The sequence below is a fragment of the Symsagittifera roscoffensis genome, chromosome 7 (genome assembly GCF_963678635.1).
Source record: "Symsagittifera roscoffensis chromosome 7, txSymRosc1.1, whole genome shotgun sequence".
Taxonomy (NCBI): domain Eukaryota; kingdom Metazoa; phylum Xenacoelomorpha; order Acoela; family Convolutidae; genus Symsagittifera; species Symsagittifera roscoffensis.
The window spans coordinates 43851999-43868275 of record NC_087068.1 but is presented as its reverse complement, the minus strand read 5'-3'; the positions used below and the strand labels follow the sequence as shown (position 1 = coordinate 43868275).

The window sequence follows — 16277 nt, the reverse complement described above, 5'->3', positions numbered from 1 at the left end:
TTATGATTATTATTATGATTATTATGATTATTATGATTAATATGATTCTTATTCTTATTCTTATTATTATGATTATTATTATGATTATTATTATTATGATTATTATTATTATGATTATTATTATTATTATTATTATGATTATTATCATGATTATTATTATTATTATTATTATGATTATTATTATTATTATTATTATTATTATTATTATTATTATTATTATTATTATTATGATTATTATTATTGTTATTATTATTATTAAAAGTCATTCAATAAAAGCAAAAGGTTCACTTTTGTTTCCCAGATACATTTTCTGAGGTTCTGCATGTGATCGCATGCATCTATGATGAAGTCCATTTCGGCCTTCATTGTCTTGCCAGACGAGAGAGCAGCACACAAGTCCAAGATGATCTGGAACTCCCCGTTCTCAAGGGTGCCTGGTTTGTTCACGCCCACTCCTCCCCCCGCAGTCGCCACAGAAGAGTCCCCGTTAGCACCTACTCGACAGGAAAAAATTTGATGAAACCCAACAAGGATCGTGAAAATATCACAATCATGCGTCTGTTATGTTGGCAACAGATACGTATTTGAATCTACTGGGCTGATTAGGCTGAAATTTTGCTAGTTTGCTTTTTGAGCACCACCGATTATGAATCAATTAGTTTTCAAAAAAAAGACTCAGATTGAATGTGTGGCTAGACAATGTGAAGTCAATTACTGATTCAATTTTATAGTTTTGGTCAAAATAAATTACAAAAAAATACAAAGGCTAATAGAAAGTAAAAAGTATACATAACAGATATAGTTTGTCAAAATTAAAAATGATGACGATTGTTTTTTTTTCTGCAGATTAACTGTCAAAACGAGAATTTTTGAACCCAAGCGCGCTAAGCCAGTTTCGAGCCATTTTTATCTAGGCTAAGACTAGGCAGTCAGATTAGCTCAATTAACTTTCTTTGACCTTTTTATAGTTTTTATCAAATCTGTTGCCGACTTCTCAACTTTTTGGTAACACAGTCTCTCTGAGCCAAAATTTTTGAAATTTGTTCAAAACTTTGGAAAGAGGGTGGCTCGAAAAGGTTATGATTATGATCTAGTTTTCATCCCTTTTTGTGGAATAGAATCGAAAAAGTACATGTTTCCAACTTCACAGACGTCACAATCATCATACAACGTGTTTTTTTTTAAAAATCCTCTCTCGTTTACCAAATATTTGAGTGTTTTTTTCCTCATCGTTTTAAGGCCACATAAATCAAAGTTGAAAAAAAAAATAGTTTAAAAATACTGTTTTAGTTCATTTTATCCACTTGTTCTAAAGCAGCGCTATGGTAACTTTTTCATTGCAAAATGGAGTGAATATTCAATAAAACCCAAAAACATGCGTGAACAAAAAACATCCAACTCAGAATGAACTATATCATCAGAGTTCGGCAAATTTTTTCGGCGAATTGCAAAAAGAATCACTTCAATAACCCAAATGTTTGTTCAATGAAAGAGGATTCATAACAATCAAGTATTGAAAACACCCTGTAATCACTTTTCCCGATCCCCTGCTTATCTTAAGTTTCTACAAGTCGGGTGCATAACATTTTCAGACTTCAGCAGGCAAATCTGCACAACAAGCACAGACATAATGCAGAAATTTAATAATATGATTTGCAAGTTTTAATATGGTTACACATGTAACTGTCTCTCTGTGGTAGGGACGGAGCTTAGATTTTCTCGAGGGTGGATTTAGAAAAAAATGTCGGCCTTTACTTTTTAGTTTCATACGGTGGAATATAAGGCAGATTTTTCCGAGCGCTCTCAAAACACTAGGAAGACCCTTTTGACGACTTTCCTAGGCCGCAGGCAAGCAAATTTTCGAGAAACAGAACAAATAGTTTCTTTTGGACACTTTTTTGGAAAACTTTGATCAGAAGTGCGCCTTTTTCAGTCAAATTTGTACTATTGGTGCCTTTAGGGCTAGTCGACCAAAAACGTATGTCGTACAATAGTAACCAAGTGCTTCTACCTGACTGGTCCTGTCCTATGGACTGTTGTAGGACCTTGGCAGTGATGAGACATGCCAGAACCATTCCAGTGGTGGTCCTGCCCTTGCCCATCTGGCAGTTGAAGTGCATGCCAGTGGTCACACTCAGTTCTCCCTTCAGGTAGTTCACCAGTCTAAAGCATCACAAAAACAACGTCAGTGTCCCTTATGATTTGATTTGAAGACTTTCACAAAAAATCAATCATCAAATTCAGCAAGAGGTAGCCCGTACCAAACATATTATTGAAAATCAGATCTGATCAACGTTAAATCACATCTTTTCCAAGTCTGCATCAGATCTGTAGCATTTCTAAAATAACCCTGTGCAGAGCTGATTCACGCCTGCAGCATATCTGATGAATAACTTTTGAGCAAGTCTGAGCAGTTCTGATTCACATCTGACTCAGATCTGATTCAGACCTGACTCAGATCTGCTCAGACATGTATCAGAGCTGCGAAACACACATCGAGCACGGTCGAAACATAACTCGAGCTTGGTCAAAACATACCTCGGGCAAGGTCCAAACATACCTCGAGCACAGGCGAATCATACCCGATTTTGACCGAGAAAATTAAAACATACGTGGACCACAGTCGAAACATTGGTCGAGCACAGTCCAAACATAGGTCGAGCACAGTCCACACATAGGTCGAGCACAGTCGAAACAGGTTGAGCACAGTCGAAACATTGGTCAATCACAGTCGAAACATAGGTCAAACACGATCGAAACAAGTCGAGCACAGTCAAAAACATACCTCAACAATAGGGGGGTATAGGATTTTTTTCGAGGGGGGATTTTCAAAAATTTTCGAAGAGCTCATCGAGTTTTTTTTAATTCAACCAAAATGATTTTCCAAGCTCTCTTGAAGCAGTAAAATTCCCTGTCGTGGCCAAATTTTCTGCGGCCATAATTGCAAAAAAAAGAGGCCAAAAAGAGTGTATTTAGTTATTTTTTGGAAAATGTTGACTAAAATCCGCGTTTGATTTAAAAGCTTTCAGGATCTGTCAGCAAAAATCGATATCTAAAAATAGTAAAAATTAAAGACCCTTTGGGTCGGCATGGGGTCGAATCCCCGAGGGGGGCGTTCACCCTAAATCCGCCCCCTCCCTTCCCCCTAAATCCGCCCCTAAAATAAAATTGGAATACAACTTACTAAATGAATGGATGAGTTTTCGTTTTCCGCCTGAATATTAGAAATAAAAACTTATGATGGACTCATTTAATTGAAGTTATCTGAGAAAAGTGAAAAAAAAATTAAAGAAAATTATGGGAAGTTAATAAAAAGGCGATAATTTAAGTCGAATTATAAGCTTCCATAAAAGAAAATGAGGTACAATTATGTCATCTGGTTCTAAAAAACTTTGATTGATTGCTCAGTTAAAAATCAGGGTTCTAAAAGCTTTAGAAGCAGCTTCTGGCTATTGTTTTTTATGTTTTTAAGCAATTCAAACAAATAAACAGGACCCATTTATCATATTTGCACCCAGATTATGATCAATTGAATTGAGAAAACATTCTCCCAATTTATATTCAGTCACGTCAATATCTAACTTTGTTATAGTTAAAATTGTTTTGCGCAGCAAAAGTTATAAGAATTAAATTGGAAATTGTTAGCACGTTGACAAGCAGCAAAAGCGAGTATAATGCATTTACTTTTACTTGCGTTGTGCAGAGGTGAGTCATGTCTGTTTTCTTTTGTGCATGTGTGTCTGATCTGATCTGTGCGGACCTGGATCTATTTACTCCTGCCATAAAGCTGATCAGATCTGGTCTATTTGCAATTGTTTGGTACGGGAGTTCAATTTGCGTGGAAAAACAAACTACGTTTCACTTCATTGTAAATTTTTAGTCTTACAAGGATTACAAGGAGATTGCTAAGATTTTCCTACGAAAAGACAGAAAATCGCTCAATGTAATTAAGTGAAAAGTCACTTTGTTCATAAAAGTTCAAAACTTTACATTGTTTGTTTCACCCACTTCACGAAGGGAAGGGAGTAACTATGCCATAGGGTGAGCTGATTTTTTCTCCTTTTTGACAAGCTTAAGAAAAGCTTTCAAGGGTGAAAACAAATAAAAAATGAATTGCCTCCATTTGTGAGAAAACTTCGTCTGAAAATTTTCGGTTTTCACACCATTTTCAGTGTACCGTCCAAGTCCAATCGGGGTTTTTGCAGGCATCATTGCCCATTGCCCACCATGATGCTCGAACAAGGCCTCTCCGTTGGCCTATGTCGCTCGCGGCTTCTGTGCTGATTTCGAACCATTCCTTTTCCCACTTCTTATGTGTCATGCGGGGGGGGGGGGGGGTTTGATGGGCATTGAGAGTTCGTCTCCGATAATCTTTCGCCAAGTCTGCTTCACACCGCCGGGTGGCCTTCGCCAGTTCTCTATTTGCTCGAATTCTAAAGCTGCCTTGGGGATTTCTCTTTGGTCCAAGCGGAGCACATGACCCAGCCACTTCAACCTTCGAGCTTGTATAGTTTTGGCCAGGGGTGTCAGCCTAGCTGTATTCAACAGTTCAACCGTGGGGGCAGTAGTCGTTCTTCTGCGCAAGATGTGTCCTAGGCAACTGTTCTCGAATGCTTGGATGGATTTCAGATCCGACTGTTTGATTGGCTAGCTTTTGCAACCGTAGAGCAAGACGCTCCGTACGCAGGCCATGTGCAGGTTTACTTTAAGGGTTTGTGGGCTCTTCTTGGCTTTCCAGACGTTCTTCATGTTTTTGAAGCTGCCAGCTGATTTCCCAATCCTTGATTTAATCTCCGGGGAGATGTTTCCATCAAGTTGGATTTTGCTGCCCTGATGCTCGTGGTTCTCCACTAATTTGATGTCCTCGCCGTCAATTTGAAACGTCTGGGATGGGTCTTGTGAACAAAACTGTCTTGCTGACGTTAATCTGGAGCCCAATGAGAGCTGCCTTCTCGGTTATTTTTGTTAGCAGTCTTCGCGCGTCTGGGCCGTTATCCTCAAGGAGGCAGATATCGTCTGCAAAATCTAGATCTGCGACTGACGTGTCGTCTAGCGCTATTCCGAGTCTTTCATATTTCAGCGTTTTGTTCATGATCCAGTCTATAGTGAGGTTAAAAAAGGAAAGGGGATAGAATCGAGCCTTGTCTGACTCCACTATGTATTTCGAAACTTTTAGAAAGGGAGTTGTAAGCGCGGGTTTGGCTATACGTCTCTGAATACATGGCTCTGAGCAGTTTAACTAGATTCTCAGGGAGGCCAAGGTTTGAGCATATTGGCCAAATGCAGTTACGATCTACGCTATCGAGGGCCGCTTCGAAATCAATGAAGATGAGGTTGGTGCAGCGTTTGAATTCCTCTCGCTGTTCTACGATTTGTCTGATGGCAAAGATTTGGCCCCTTCAACCTCTTTTCTTCTTGAAGCCGGCTTGGTTTATCCTGGCGTGAGACTCGTAAGCCGGTTTGAGTCTGTTCTTAACTACTGCTTCGAGAATTTTGAATGTAACCAAGAGTAGCGAAATTCCCCTGTAGTTAGAACAGTTAGCTCGGTCGCCATTTTTGAAGATGGACGTGATCACAGCTGTTTTCCACTCTGCTGGGATCTCGCGCTTAGTCCAGATGTTCTTTATTAGTTCGGTGAGCTTCTCGAGCAGTGGGAGTCCTCCTTCTTTGAAATTTTTTGAGGCATATTGTCAATTCCTCCGGCTTTGTTTGTTTTCAGTTTGTCTATTGCATCCCGGATTTCTTGCGTGGAGGGCGGTGCCGTGTCAACGCTAGAGAAGAGCTTAGCCGTGTTCATTTCCATGTATGTTTCCGCTGGTGCGGGTGTGCTGAGCAGTTGTTCGAAGTGCATTGCCCAGGTTTCTATTTTCTCGTTAGCGTCCGTCACCAGCTGCCCCTGTGAGTCTTTGATATTCTCGCTGAACCCACTGGGTTTACTGGAAAGTTGCTTAGCAATTGAGTGCACCTTCCGTGAGTCACCGGGGTCATCTGTTCAGCCAGTCCGTCGTAGAACGCCTTTCGGACCGATTTCTTGACTTCTCGTCGTAGGAAGGCTTTTGTAGAGCCCCTGCGGGCACGGGCTCTCTTTTCGATCAGTTGGAGGGTCTCGGTGCTGATCCACGAGTTTTTCTTGCGTTTTGTGCATCCTATGGTTTATGCTGCCGCTGAGAGTATGATGTCCTTCATTTGCGTCCGCATCGCGTCCACGTTCCGCTTAGCTTCCGCCTTGTCAAACAGCTCATGGACATTCATTTTGTATGCGGTGGCGACTTTCTCCTTGCGGAGGTTGGCGAGGTCATACTTGACGACGCGTAGCTGTTTTGTGTGGGACTTCAGTTTCAGCTGTATGTTGGAGACTACTGGTCTGTGGTCGCTGTCGGACTTGAACTTTGGGATGTTGTCGATGTTTGTTATGGAAGAGCGCCATCGTCTTGAGATGACAATGTGATCAATCTGGTTCCTCGTTGTGTGGTCGTTTGAAGTCCAAGTGTGGAGCGTATGTCTTTTTTTTGCGGAACGTCGTGCTGCTGACTACGAGGTCGTTCAGCAGGGAGAAGTCAGCAAGTCTTTCTCCATTTGAGATCCATTGTCCAACGGAACTCCAGTCTACCGTGATGACTCTGAGCTTCATGACACTCAGAGGAGTTTTAAGGGCGGGCTGGGGGCCTTTCTATTTCTCAGGGATTTGACCCCCGCACTAACGAAAAGGTCTCACTTTGGTTTTTTTTATGACATCTGTTTTCGGCGAGCAGCCCTAAAAACTTTCTTCAGGCGCCTTTGGCGCCAAAAAACATCAATTTTGACGGGGAAGCGCTGATCTCGATTGATTGTTTTCTACATTTCAATTCTTACGTTCGCTTACATTTTCATCTTATTTTTGCGCTTTTTAATTTATAATTGTAATTAAATTATAATTAAATAAATTTCAGAAGATATCTGAATGCACTACTGTAAAATGTTGGAGCATTCTAAGACTTTTCTTGAAAAAAAATATCGCGACATATATAGGAGTGTCTGAACTACGTTCATGGAATCTTACACAGTTTTTTTATAGTTAAGTACCCACCGGTCAAAGTCTTCTAAGTTGGGAACCCTCTCGTCGTTGACTGGGAGTCTGAAGAAGAGGATGTCGAGTGCCTCAAAGTCCTCCTTCATCTTCGAATACACTTCAGTCACACTCAGGATATTCTTTATGTCACATGGCTCAGAACACACGTAGTCTTTCCTATCTTCCGGCACCTGAGAAAACAGAAGTAGAGTTAGTAAAATTAACACTGAATAATAAGTTACTTCTGCCATTTTGATGTAACCTTATAACCCTGCCATAAAGATATGTATTACCCGCACGTCGATAAACAAAGATCCTTTGAGCTAGGAAAAAAACCTTCCCGCACCGGAGTTCCATGGATAATAATTAATTATAATGGAAAAATGGTGTCTAAAATGTTGTCATTATAATCCATTATTGTGGCAAAATTAGACCACGTAATCGATTATTTTGTCATTATAATCGATTCTTTTCGTAAAAACACAATCCATTATAATGGATTATAATCTATACATTTTTTGCAAAATCATTTGCAAAACTTGCAACATTTCTGCGTTACTCACGGCCTACTCGCAATCTAAACCTACTCAAATTAAAAGACGGGGTATATTATAAGACCAAATTATAAAGATTGAAAAGTGAAATGCAACATATATGAAGCCTAAAAACTTAATACGTACCAACTGCACTAAACATGAAATGCGGTAACTTTTAAAGAAAGTTGTATATTTCACGACTAACCTCTCGAAAAAATCCATTACTATCGATTATAATTGATTATAATGGATTCTTTTGCCTCGAAAACAAGTTTCATTTTCTTTCACAAATAATCGATTATATTCGGATTTTATTGATTAGAAAAATAGTTTCATTATAATCCATTTTTAATCGATTATAATCGATTATTATCGGAATTTTTTGAGACAGACCACGAAAATTCAATATAATCGATTATTATCCATGGAACTCCGGTGCGGGTTTGTTTTGAAGCATTCAACTATTTTCTAATATACTACTTAGCCGTCAACATCTCATAACATTTTAATTCTATTGAATTCGATTTCGTTTTTTTTTCAATCACACAATGGTCACAAAAACACTGATTGCTCTGATAAAAAAATGGGATTTTATCAGATTTTGAGCAAAAAAGATTGTCATAAAATTTTAAAACGTTAAAAGTAATTCGTTTTCTTAGCAAAAAAATTGAAAAAATTAATGAAAAAGTTTTTAAAAATTTAATTTTGAACAAAAAAGCGTCTTATTCCGTAAAAGTATGAAAACCAGTGCAGTTTTGTAGTAAAAGTAAGAAAATCATCAAGGATTAACACTGTTTGTGCTTAAATTTTAAAAATGAAGAACCACGCAGAGAAAAAATATTTTGAGCCTTAAGCTTTTTTTGAAACACAAAACCCATCACGAAAACAGAAAACAGTTTTTTGATGAATTTTTTCTAAGATAAAAATCAAATTTTTCCAATCAACATTCGTTGTAAGTGCTCAAAAAACAAAGTTGACAAAGTTTTCAATACCATACAAGAGCAGTTTTACTGATCAGAGTGACAAAAAGTTTTTCACACTGATTGAAATTGAATAATGTTTTAGTACCTGCATAAATCTAAAAGGATTTGAGTTCGTTCAAAATGCTTCTAAGGTGATGCAAACTGAGCTTACATCCAGAGAAGAATCAGAGCTTCGCACCTCTTGTGAAACCACCCGAACAAAACATTGCAAGCTACCAAGCAGAAAAAAAAGTTAAAAAAACACAACTAAAGAATTTTGTCTGGAAAGATGTTATATTTTCGATCAGTTTTAAAAAAAATTTGCTGTAGATTTATTCATCTATTTGACTGAATATAAAAATGGATTCATATCAATTTATAGAAATTTGCAAGAACTCTTTAAACATCAAAACCTCAAAAAATAAGTTGCTTTCAAAACCTTTCAATTTGAATATAGTTTTCAAAAGTCGCAATTTGGGTAAATCAAATTAATTAAATTTTTGGGTAAAAAAAAGTAATAACAATTTTCAAACAACAAAATGTATCAATTTCCTGGCAAAAATTTTTGAAAAAGATAATATCAAATAAGTATCTAATTTTGGAAAAATATTGCAACCAATTGAGGTAAACTATGAATGATCAATACACACCACATTCACAAAATGATGACCACAAAAAGTCTATATTCCAGTTTGATAACACGTGCTAATCGCAAGCGTAATAACCCATTTGAAATCAATATAGAGCGATATCTTTTTATTGCCAGCAATTTTTTAACAATAATTTTTTGGCTCTATTATATTTCGCCTTTATGTTGCCGCCGACTTTAACAAACTTAAATTTGTTTACAATGATTTAGGAAAAAAACGGGGAATTTGAAATGGTCAGACCAGCAAGTTAGATCATATAAACCGGATCTCGGAAATGTTTTTCTTATTTAACCTTAAGTGAGTCAAATATCAATATTGCCTCCATTTTTTTTTGCTATTTGACACATGTCTTAGAAGGAAATCTATCGAATTCTAACCTCTGCGTAGGTGTCTTTGTGGTACACAAATCCATTGGAAGACTCCTTGGCGTTTTTCTTCAGAGTGTTTACCAGAATCAACTGCAGTCGCTCCACGTCCGAAGTGTTCAGACCTTAGAAGAAAAAGTAACAATTTCGTTTCCATATTTGATACTTGTATATTTGAAACTAATATTTGAAACTAATTGCAAAAAATAATGCAGCTTAACCTCGAGTGACAACTTAAAAACTAACTGATTAGCTCACCGCTGAAACCGTGCATAAAGAGAAACTGCAATTTTTATGGTTATCTTGAAGTTCGGCTCCCTTTTGTGAAGAATTCTTTCTTTTTTTTTTTTTGGATAATTTTATATTTCTTCGTATTTTGTGGCAAAAAGTATTCAGAGCATAAAGATATTCCCTCTGTTCATCTGCATATAATTCCATCACAATTCAACGGTACAGAGCTATCCTCCCATCAATTTAAAGAAACACTTTCCAATGACCATGAACACTTTGATACAACTAACCATTAAGTTCAATATTTTCATTCAAGTTGTGTGGGTTCCTTGGCCCGTACGAGAAGTTGTTGGCATAGATGACTGGCTCGGAGCGCATGTTGACGAAGATGACCTTCTTCCATCCCAGTTCGCCCGTGTAGAATTTGAGGATGGACTTGAGACCCTCTACCGTGGACTGACCTGAGCCCACCACGTTGTAGCCCCCTAAAAAGTTTATACGTCTTCTTACTGCTTTGAAAAAGCCTTGCGTCCTCATGTTTTGTCGCACCCCGTCCCTTCAAAAGTGAAATATTGCATAACTTAACCGGAGGGTCAAAATGTATAACTGCAGAAGCTGAATAGCTGTCGTATTTTGCATATATACAAATAGCTACCATGTGACACCTTGACGACCAATTTCCCTCATGACAACTTGTTATCACATATTTCTGCTTATAGTTGACAGCATAGTCAATTGGCAGTTGGAAAAGAGTAATTAACGCAAGGAAACATAAAAAAAAAACAATTACTTTCTTGAAAAAATCTCAACTTTCGAATTTCAAAGAAAAAATGGATGCCCTGTAAGCTCTTTCATACTACTAGATTTCGTTCGCGTTTTTTTTGCGCCATTTCCACGTTAGTTCTAGGAGAGTGCTATTTACGTCACTTTCAGCAGTTGAATTTCAATTGAACTCAAAAAGTGCATATTTACCTAAGTCCATTCATAAATGCAGCAATATGTATGAATGCACATCTGTAGTTATTAGAGACTCTTAATACTTTTCTGAAAAAAAAACAAAAAAGCAAGACCTGTATACGAGTCTTCTCTATGTTCATTACTCTTAAAAACATAATGGTAAATTTGAATAAACTTAAACTTTTGAGTTTACAAGAAAAAATAAACGCCCTTAAAATTCTTTGAAGTTGCAGAACATTTTATGATAGGTACTTTTTTGATAAATTTAACCCAATTCGAGAAAAATTGGTCACTGTTAAAGCTTTATTTCGCTGAGAAATCTAAAAATGAAAACTCAATTTTAAAACTAGAAATCATACACCTTTTTTTCGCCATTTTCACGTTCGTATTTCGAGAGTGCTGTTTATCTAATTTTCAGCATGTCAATTTTCATTGAACTCAAAAAGTGCATATATACTTTAGTACATTCATTAGTACATTAATATGTATGAATGCACATGTGTAGTTACTAGAGCATTCAAGAAACAAAAAAAATCACTATGCAAGAGACTTCACTTCGTTTATTACCTTTAAAAAGTAGACCTTGAAATTTTTTAGTTACTAGGTTTGTGATATTCATCTGCGTGTGTTGTGCGAACTGAAATGAGGCATACAAAGCGATTGGCTTTGTTATAACTAGCAACATTGACACAAGAAGATTTGTTTTGCAAGAAATGAAATAATTTTTTTACCTCAAAATATCCTTCAGTTTTTATAGATTTTAGTTTGATAAGCATGCTTCATTATAAAAGATAAAATGGCAAAACAATCAGTTTGTCAAAAGTCAATCTCAATGTTTTGCTTTTTAGAATATGTTTCAAAACACGTTAAATTGAGATGTCATTTATGCTATGCGAGAAAAAAGTTTCCTTTTAAACTTTTGACCTTAATTAGGTTATTGGTAACTGGCCATTGCTCGTATTTTCAGTTACTTCTACCCTCCCCAGTACAGAAAGACAAAAATATATGATTTTGATTGCACTGAATTGAACAAAAACATTTTTTTTGCCAATTCATGATAAATTTATATGAATTTTTGTAATCAAAATTCAGGCTAGGTAAAAATGTATATGGTAAGAATCAGCCAGAAAAGTTTGCTTCTGAATAACATTTTGATAAAAAATGTAATGTGACAAAAATTTTACATAGAAGAGAGTTATACGCGACGTCTTTAAGAAAACATAGCCAAAACCTTATCAGAAAAGTTTGAAATTTAATTAGGTTTTCATTCTTTTTGTATTTTCGATATCGACCTAATTAGCCCTCCTTTTACTAAATGAAGTTAGAATCAGCCTAAGAAACAAACTGACAAATCAAAAACAAGTATACTTGAGAGTGCAAACTTTTCAACCTAAAAAAGAAACACAACACGTGATGAAATTGTGAAGTTTTTTCGGCACATTGGTTCTGTAGTGGCGAGCGAAAATAGTGATTTGATCCGGATTCCCCAAATTTAAATGGATTCCGCAATTGTAAGCGGATTCCGCAAAATTAAAAGGTATAATATAATGATGTAAGTGGATTCCGCAAACTGTAACCAATTTTGAGCGATACGGTGTTTTAGCTTTTTGTTTGTGGAACCCAAAACAGCAAAGATGATCAAAAAATAACAAGAGTTCAGTTTCTGTCCCAAATTTGTTTTCGGCTTGATGCGGAATCTGCTTAAGTTTCGCAAAAGACACAGTTTGGCATCCTAATGAACTTCTTGGTTCTAAAATGTCTCGAAAACTAATGTGCACTTATACAACTCTGATTAGAATCTAGTTTATCTAGACGAAAAATATTTTTTCATTTTTATGAATGATATTTCAACATTTTAAAGTTTTGCAGGAATCAAATTGATTTGTGAACTTTTTTTTTGAAAAATGGTTGAAATTTTTTATTTACTACTCAGACAGCAACCGACTATCCCTGTTTACAATATAAAGATCACTCATTTTAACCTTTATAGTATAATATCATTTTCCTTGATTTTGCTTTCAATTGCAAAAAGTGCAGCAATTGATTACAACCAGTTACCCTCGTAATTATTTTGTACACACTTACGATTTAAACAATAATGAATGTACTCACCCCTAGCCTGTCTCCAGTTGGGCGACCCCTCGAATTTCTTGGGCAGTCTGTAGATGTTCTCAAAATGGTCCACCTTGACCACGCCCTCCTCTATGAGTCTGGAGGCCTCCTCAAACACCCATTCTGGACCATCTGGAGTGAAGTCGGAACACTTGATGCAACTCAACAGTCTACTACCCACACCCACATTTGGACCCTGATTTTCACTCTTTTTCCTTCCCCTCCCCCGTCCAACATTTCATTACAATCAATTTTATGCAGAAATCAGTTGGAAACAATTTTGGTCGACGTTTTTTCAAAGTCAATCAATTGATTTTTCGAGTTTTTTCACAACACTATGAAAACCCTGTTTTGCGCCGCCCTCTTACCTGCGTTTTTCAAAGCTGCGAAAATTTGACCTTTTTTATTGTGCTCTTTTCTCTCTAATTTATCTAATTTAGGCTCCGATTGCGCTGTAAAAATTTTTCTAGGGTTGATTGCCTCAAAATAATGTCCTAAACAAGCACTAACAAAACAAAATTCTCCGCCTTAATCCTACTAGTAAAAACTAATTAACTAATTAGTTTACATGCCAAATTATATTGCTATCGAACAATAAACAAACTTTTTATTACAAAATTTCGTATGTGGGAAAAGGAAAAAGAGCCTTGGTGCTGGCAATGCTACTCGTGCTTATGTCCATAGTCATTTCATATAGCTTGCTTCAATTTAACGGCTCTTTTTTTCAAATTTTTCCCCTTAAATTACAATGGAAAAAAAAATTCCTGAAGATGGCCATTTTTTCCTGTTTTGCTTTCTGCTTTTGGTTGTTGCGTAAACTCTAATTCTAAGACATTTGGAACAAAATAACTAACCATTTTTCTTTCTATACACTTGAAATTCTATTTTTTTCACGTCATAGATAACCATCATTGCTCAAAATAACGAAACTAGCCAAACTAATTGCGGTTTTGAGTTGGCAAATGACCTTCAACTATGAATACTGCAGAAACAAAATTTTTAAATCGCGCAGAGATCACATGTTTTATTTTTTTTTATTCAAAAATTGATAACGTTGTCATCTCGAATTGAAAAGTAGCAGCAATCGACTATAAGATGTAACCTATCATTATTTTGTCAAGAACGCGATTTGAATGCTGCAGTAAACCTAAATTTCTTAAAGAAATCTATGAAGTGCCGTTAACTGATAGAACATTTTGTATTCAATTCCAAAATTATTTTAACTAATTTAATGATTTTATACGGCAATTCTGTGTGTTTACACAAATTACATCTTTTGTAAATAATTATTTCAAAAAATAATAACAAAATAATAATTTCTACCCTACGAACAAAAAGCGGTACGCTTTTGGACTATTTTTTGGGTTTTCAATGGTAAAAGTTTTTTATACTTAAGTTCTAGTAATATAGCTACGTGTAATTGAACTAATTTTGGAATTGAGTTTTTTGAAGTTATGGTAAATGATTTTATTCCGGATCAAATGCATTGAGTTCCTATGAAGTCAAAAGAAATGATTTTTTTAAAAGTCAAGTGTCAACAAACTTAAAATTTTTGTTGCGAAATGTAGTAGTCTTTCATGAAGCTTTTCTCATCCCTCTGGAAAAAGCTTTCTCAAGCTTCCCAAGCCAGAAGCTTTCCAAAAACTGCTCTGAAACCAAATTTTCACCAAAATATTCGATAAGTATAGTCAGTCTATGGTTTCAGTAGAGGGAAGTTGTTGAAAAATAATAAAACTGAGAACACTAAATTGTTCCAAGAACGCCGGTACGTCAAAAAAAACTCCCGCACACGCAACTTAAATGAACAAAAATTTTAACTTGTTACACTTACGGTTGCTTTCAGACATGATTTGACTCTAAGGCGAAGAGGAAAAAAGGTGTATTGATTGTAGCACCACTGGTAGTACCTTTGACTGCAATATACCTGTCTGTCTGTCTGTACACAATTGTTTTTTAAGCAAATAAAAAAATGAATAACGTGTTTTTAATTTGAAGAGAGATTACGGTGTATGTTAAATATATGGTCGTTTTTAATACTGGCTGAGTCTTGATTGGAAACCAATATAGAAACTATTGACTATTTTTAGACAGTATTCAATTCAATCTATTGATGTTTTTTAGCATGAAGTTTTTCTTTTATTTTAGCCAAACGGTTGAAGTTTGAGGTTCCCAAAGTGAATAGGAATTAACTTGCTCAAATCGAATGGTAAAGAAACTTCAACAATAACATCGACCTATAAAACTATTGAAGTCAATACGCAGAAAAGAAATATGGTATAGAGTAACCACGGTTGCTACTATACGTATAGCTAACTTCTACTAAATCGCACACCATGGCAAACTATGATTTGGATAGTAAAAGAAGCGAGAATATATGAAAGCCCTCAACTCTGCAAGCCCATAGAATAATACTTGGGGTTGAAATGTTTAATGGTAAGATCAGTTCACGTTAAAGCAAACAGAGTTTCTGAGAAAATGATGAAGATTTGGGAATAAATTATGTGTTTGGGAATCATTTTCTGAACCCTAAATAAGTTTTCACGAAGATTTCACAAGGCAAATATTTTGTTCGTGAAAACAAAACAACTGAATATTAACTTAGCTGAAATGGAACAAACGGAAATAAAACGCATGCAATTTAAGATGCTTCGCTTGACTGCTTTTATCAAAAACAAAAAAATGCAGTAAATTTTGACCAAGTGAGCCATTTCCTTTTACTGACACAACAGAATTAAATAACAAACATTGAATGAAAAAGAGAACAATTGAAAAAAGAAGACATTGCATATGCAATGAACATTATTACCAACACCTTCTAAACTGAATTCCGTATATTTAGCGTTTACCATCAGAGGTAAGAAATGGGAAAAAAGAGCTCAGTTTTCTGCAGTTATATATTTAAGAAAGAGTTCCTCCCATTTTTCGTTCCATTTTTTGACCGTTGACCGTTACCTCGGGGTGATCGATAAAATTAGCTGTATGAGAAACTAAATGTTACCCACCGGAATCATCGGTACCATGATTCAGACCGGAATCATTGAAATGATACCGCGAATAATCGTAACAGAAGTCACTTCGAAAAAATTAAGGAAAGCGACAATTTGCTGAGCTTAAAGAGTTATTTTAAGCCTAAAATTTTTGGTATATGGTCGCCAGTGTGTCGTAACGGGCTCTAAATCAAGTATATTTATTTCTTAAATGACAGCATAAAAACACTACATGTCGTAAAAAGAGTAGCACAGATTGTTCTGACTATAGAAATCTACTTAAAATGCTAATTTAAAGTAAAAAACGAAGGAACAAGAAAGAGAAATTAATAAGGAGATAGGCTGCAATGATAAAACAAAAAAAAACGAAGAAAGCCCGTGAGACTAGACGTATATAAAAAAACCTCTCATGCATTCCTCCGTGCAATT

The 16277-nt window shown here is 36.0% G+C and overlaps 1 protein-coding gene across 1 annotated transcript; it reads right to left on the bottom strand.

The window, feature by feature from the left end:
- Positions 1 to 288: 288 nt before the first annotated feature.
- Positions 289 to 15631, bottom strand: LOC134851432 (paladin-like; the record flags this gene model as incomplete). Its single annotated transcript, XM_063867510.1, is given in 7 exon segments — positions 289 to 494; positions 2012 to 2163; positions 7067 to 7239; positions 9574 to 9686; positions 10083 to 10277; positions 12862 to 12993; positions 14693 to 15631. Coding segments are annotated over 7 exon segments (987 nt in total), but the record flags the coding sequence as incomplete, so codon positions are not given.
- Positions 15632 to 16277: the final 646 nt, after the last annotated feature.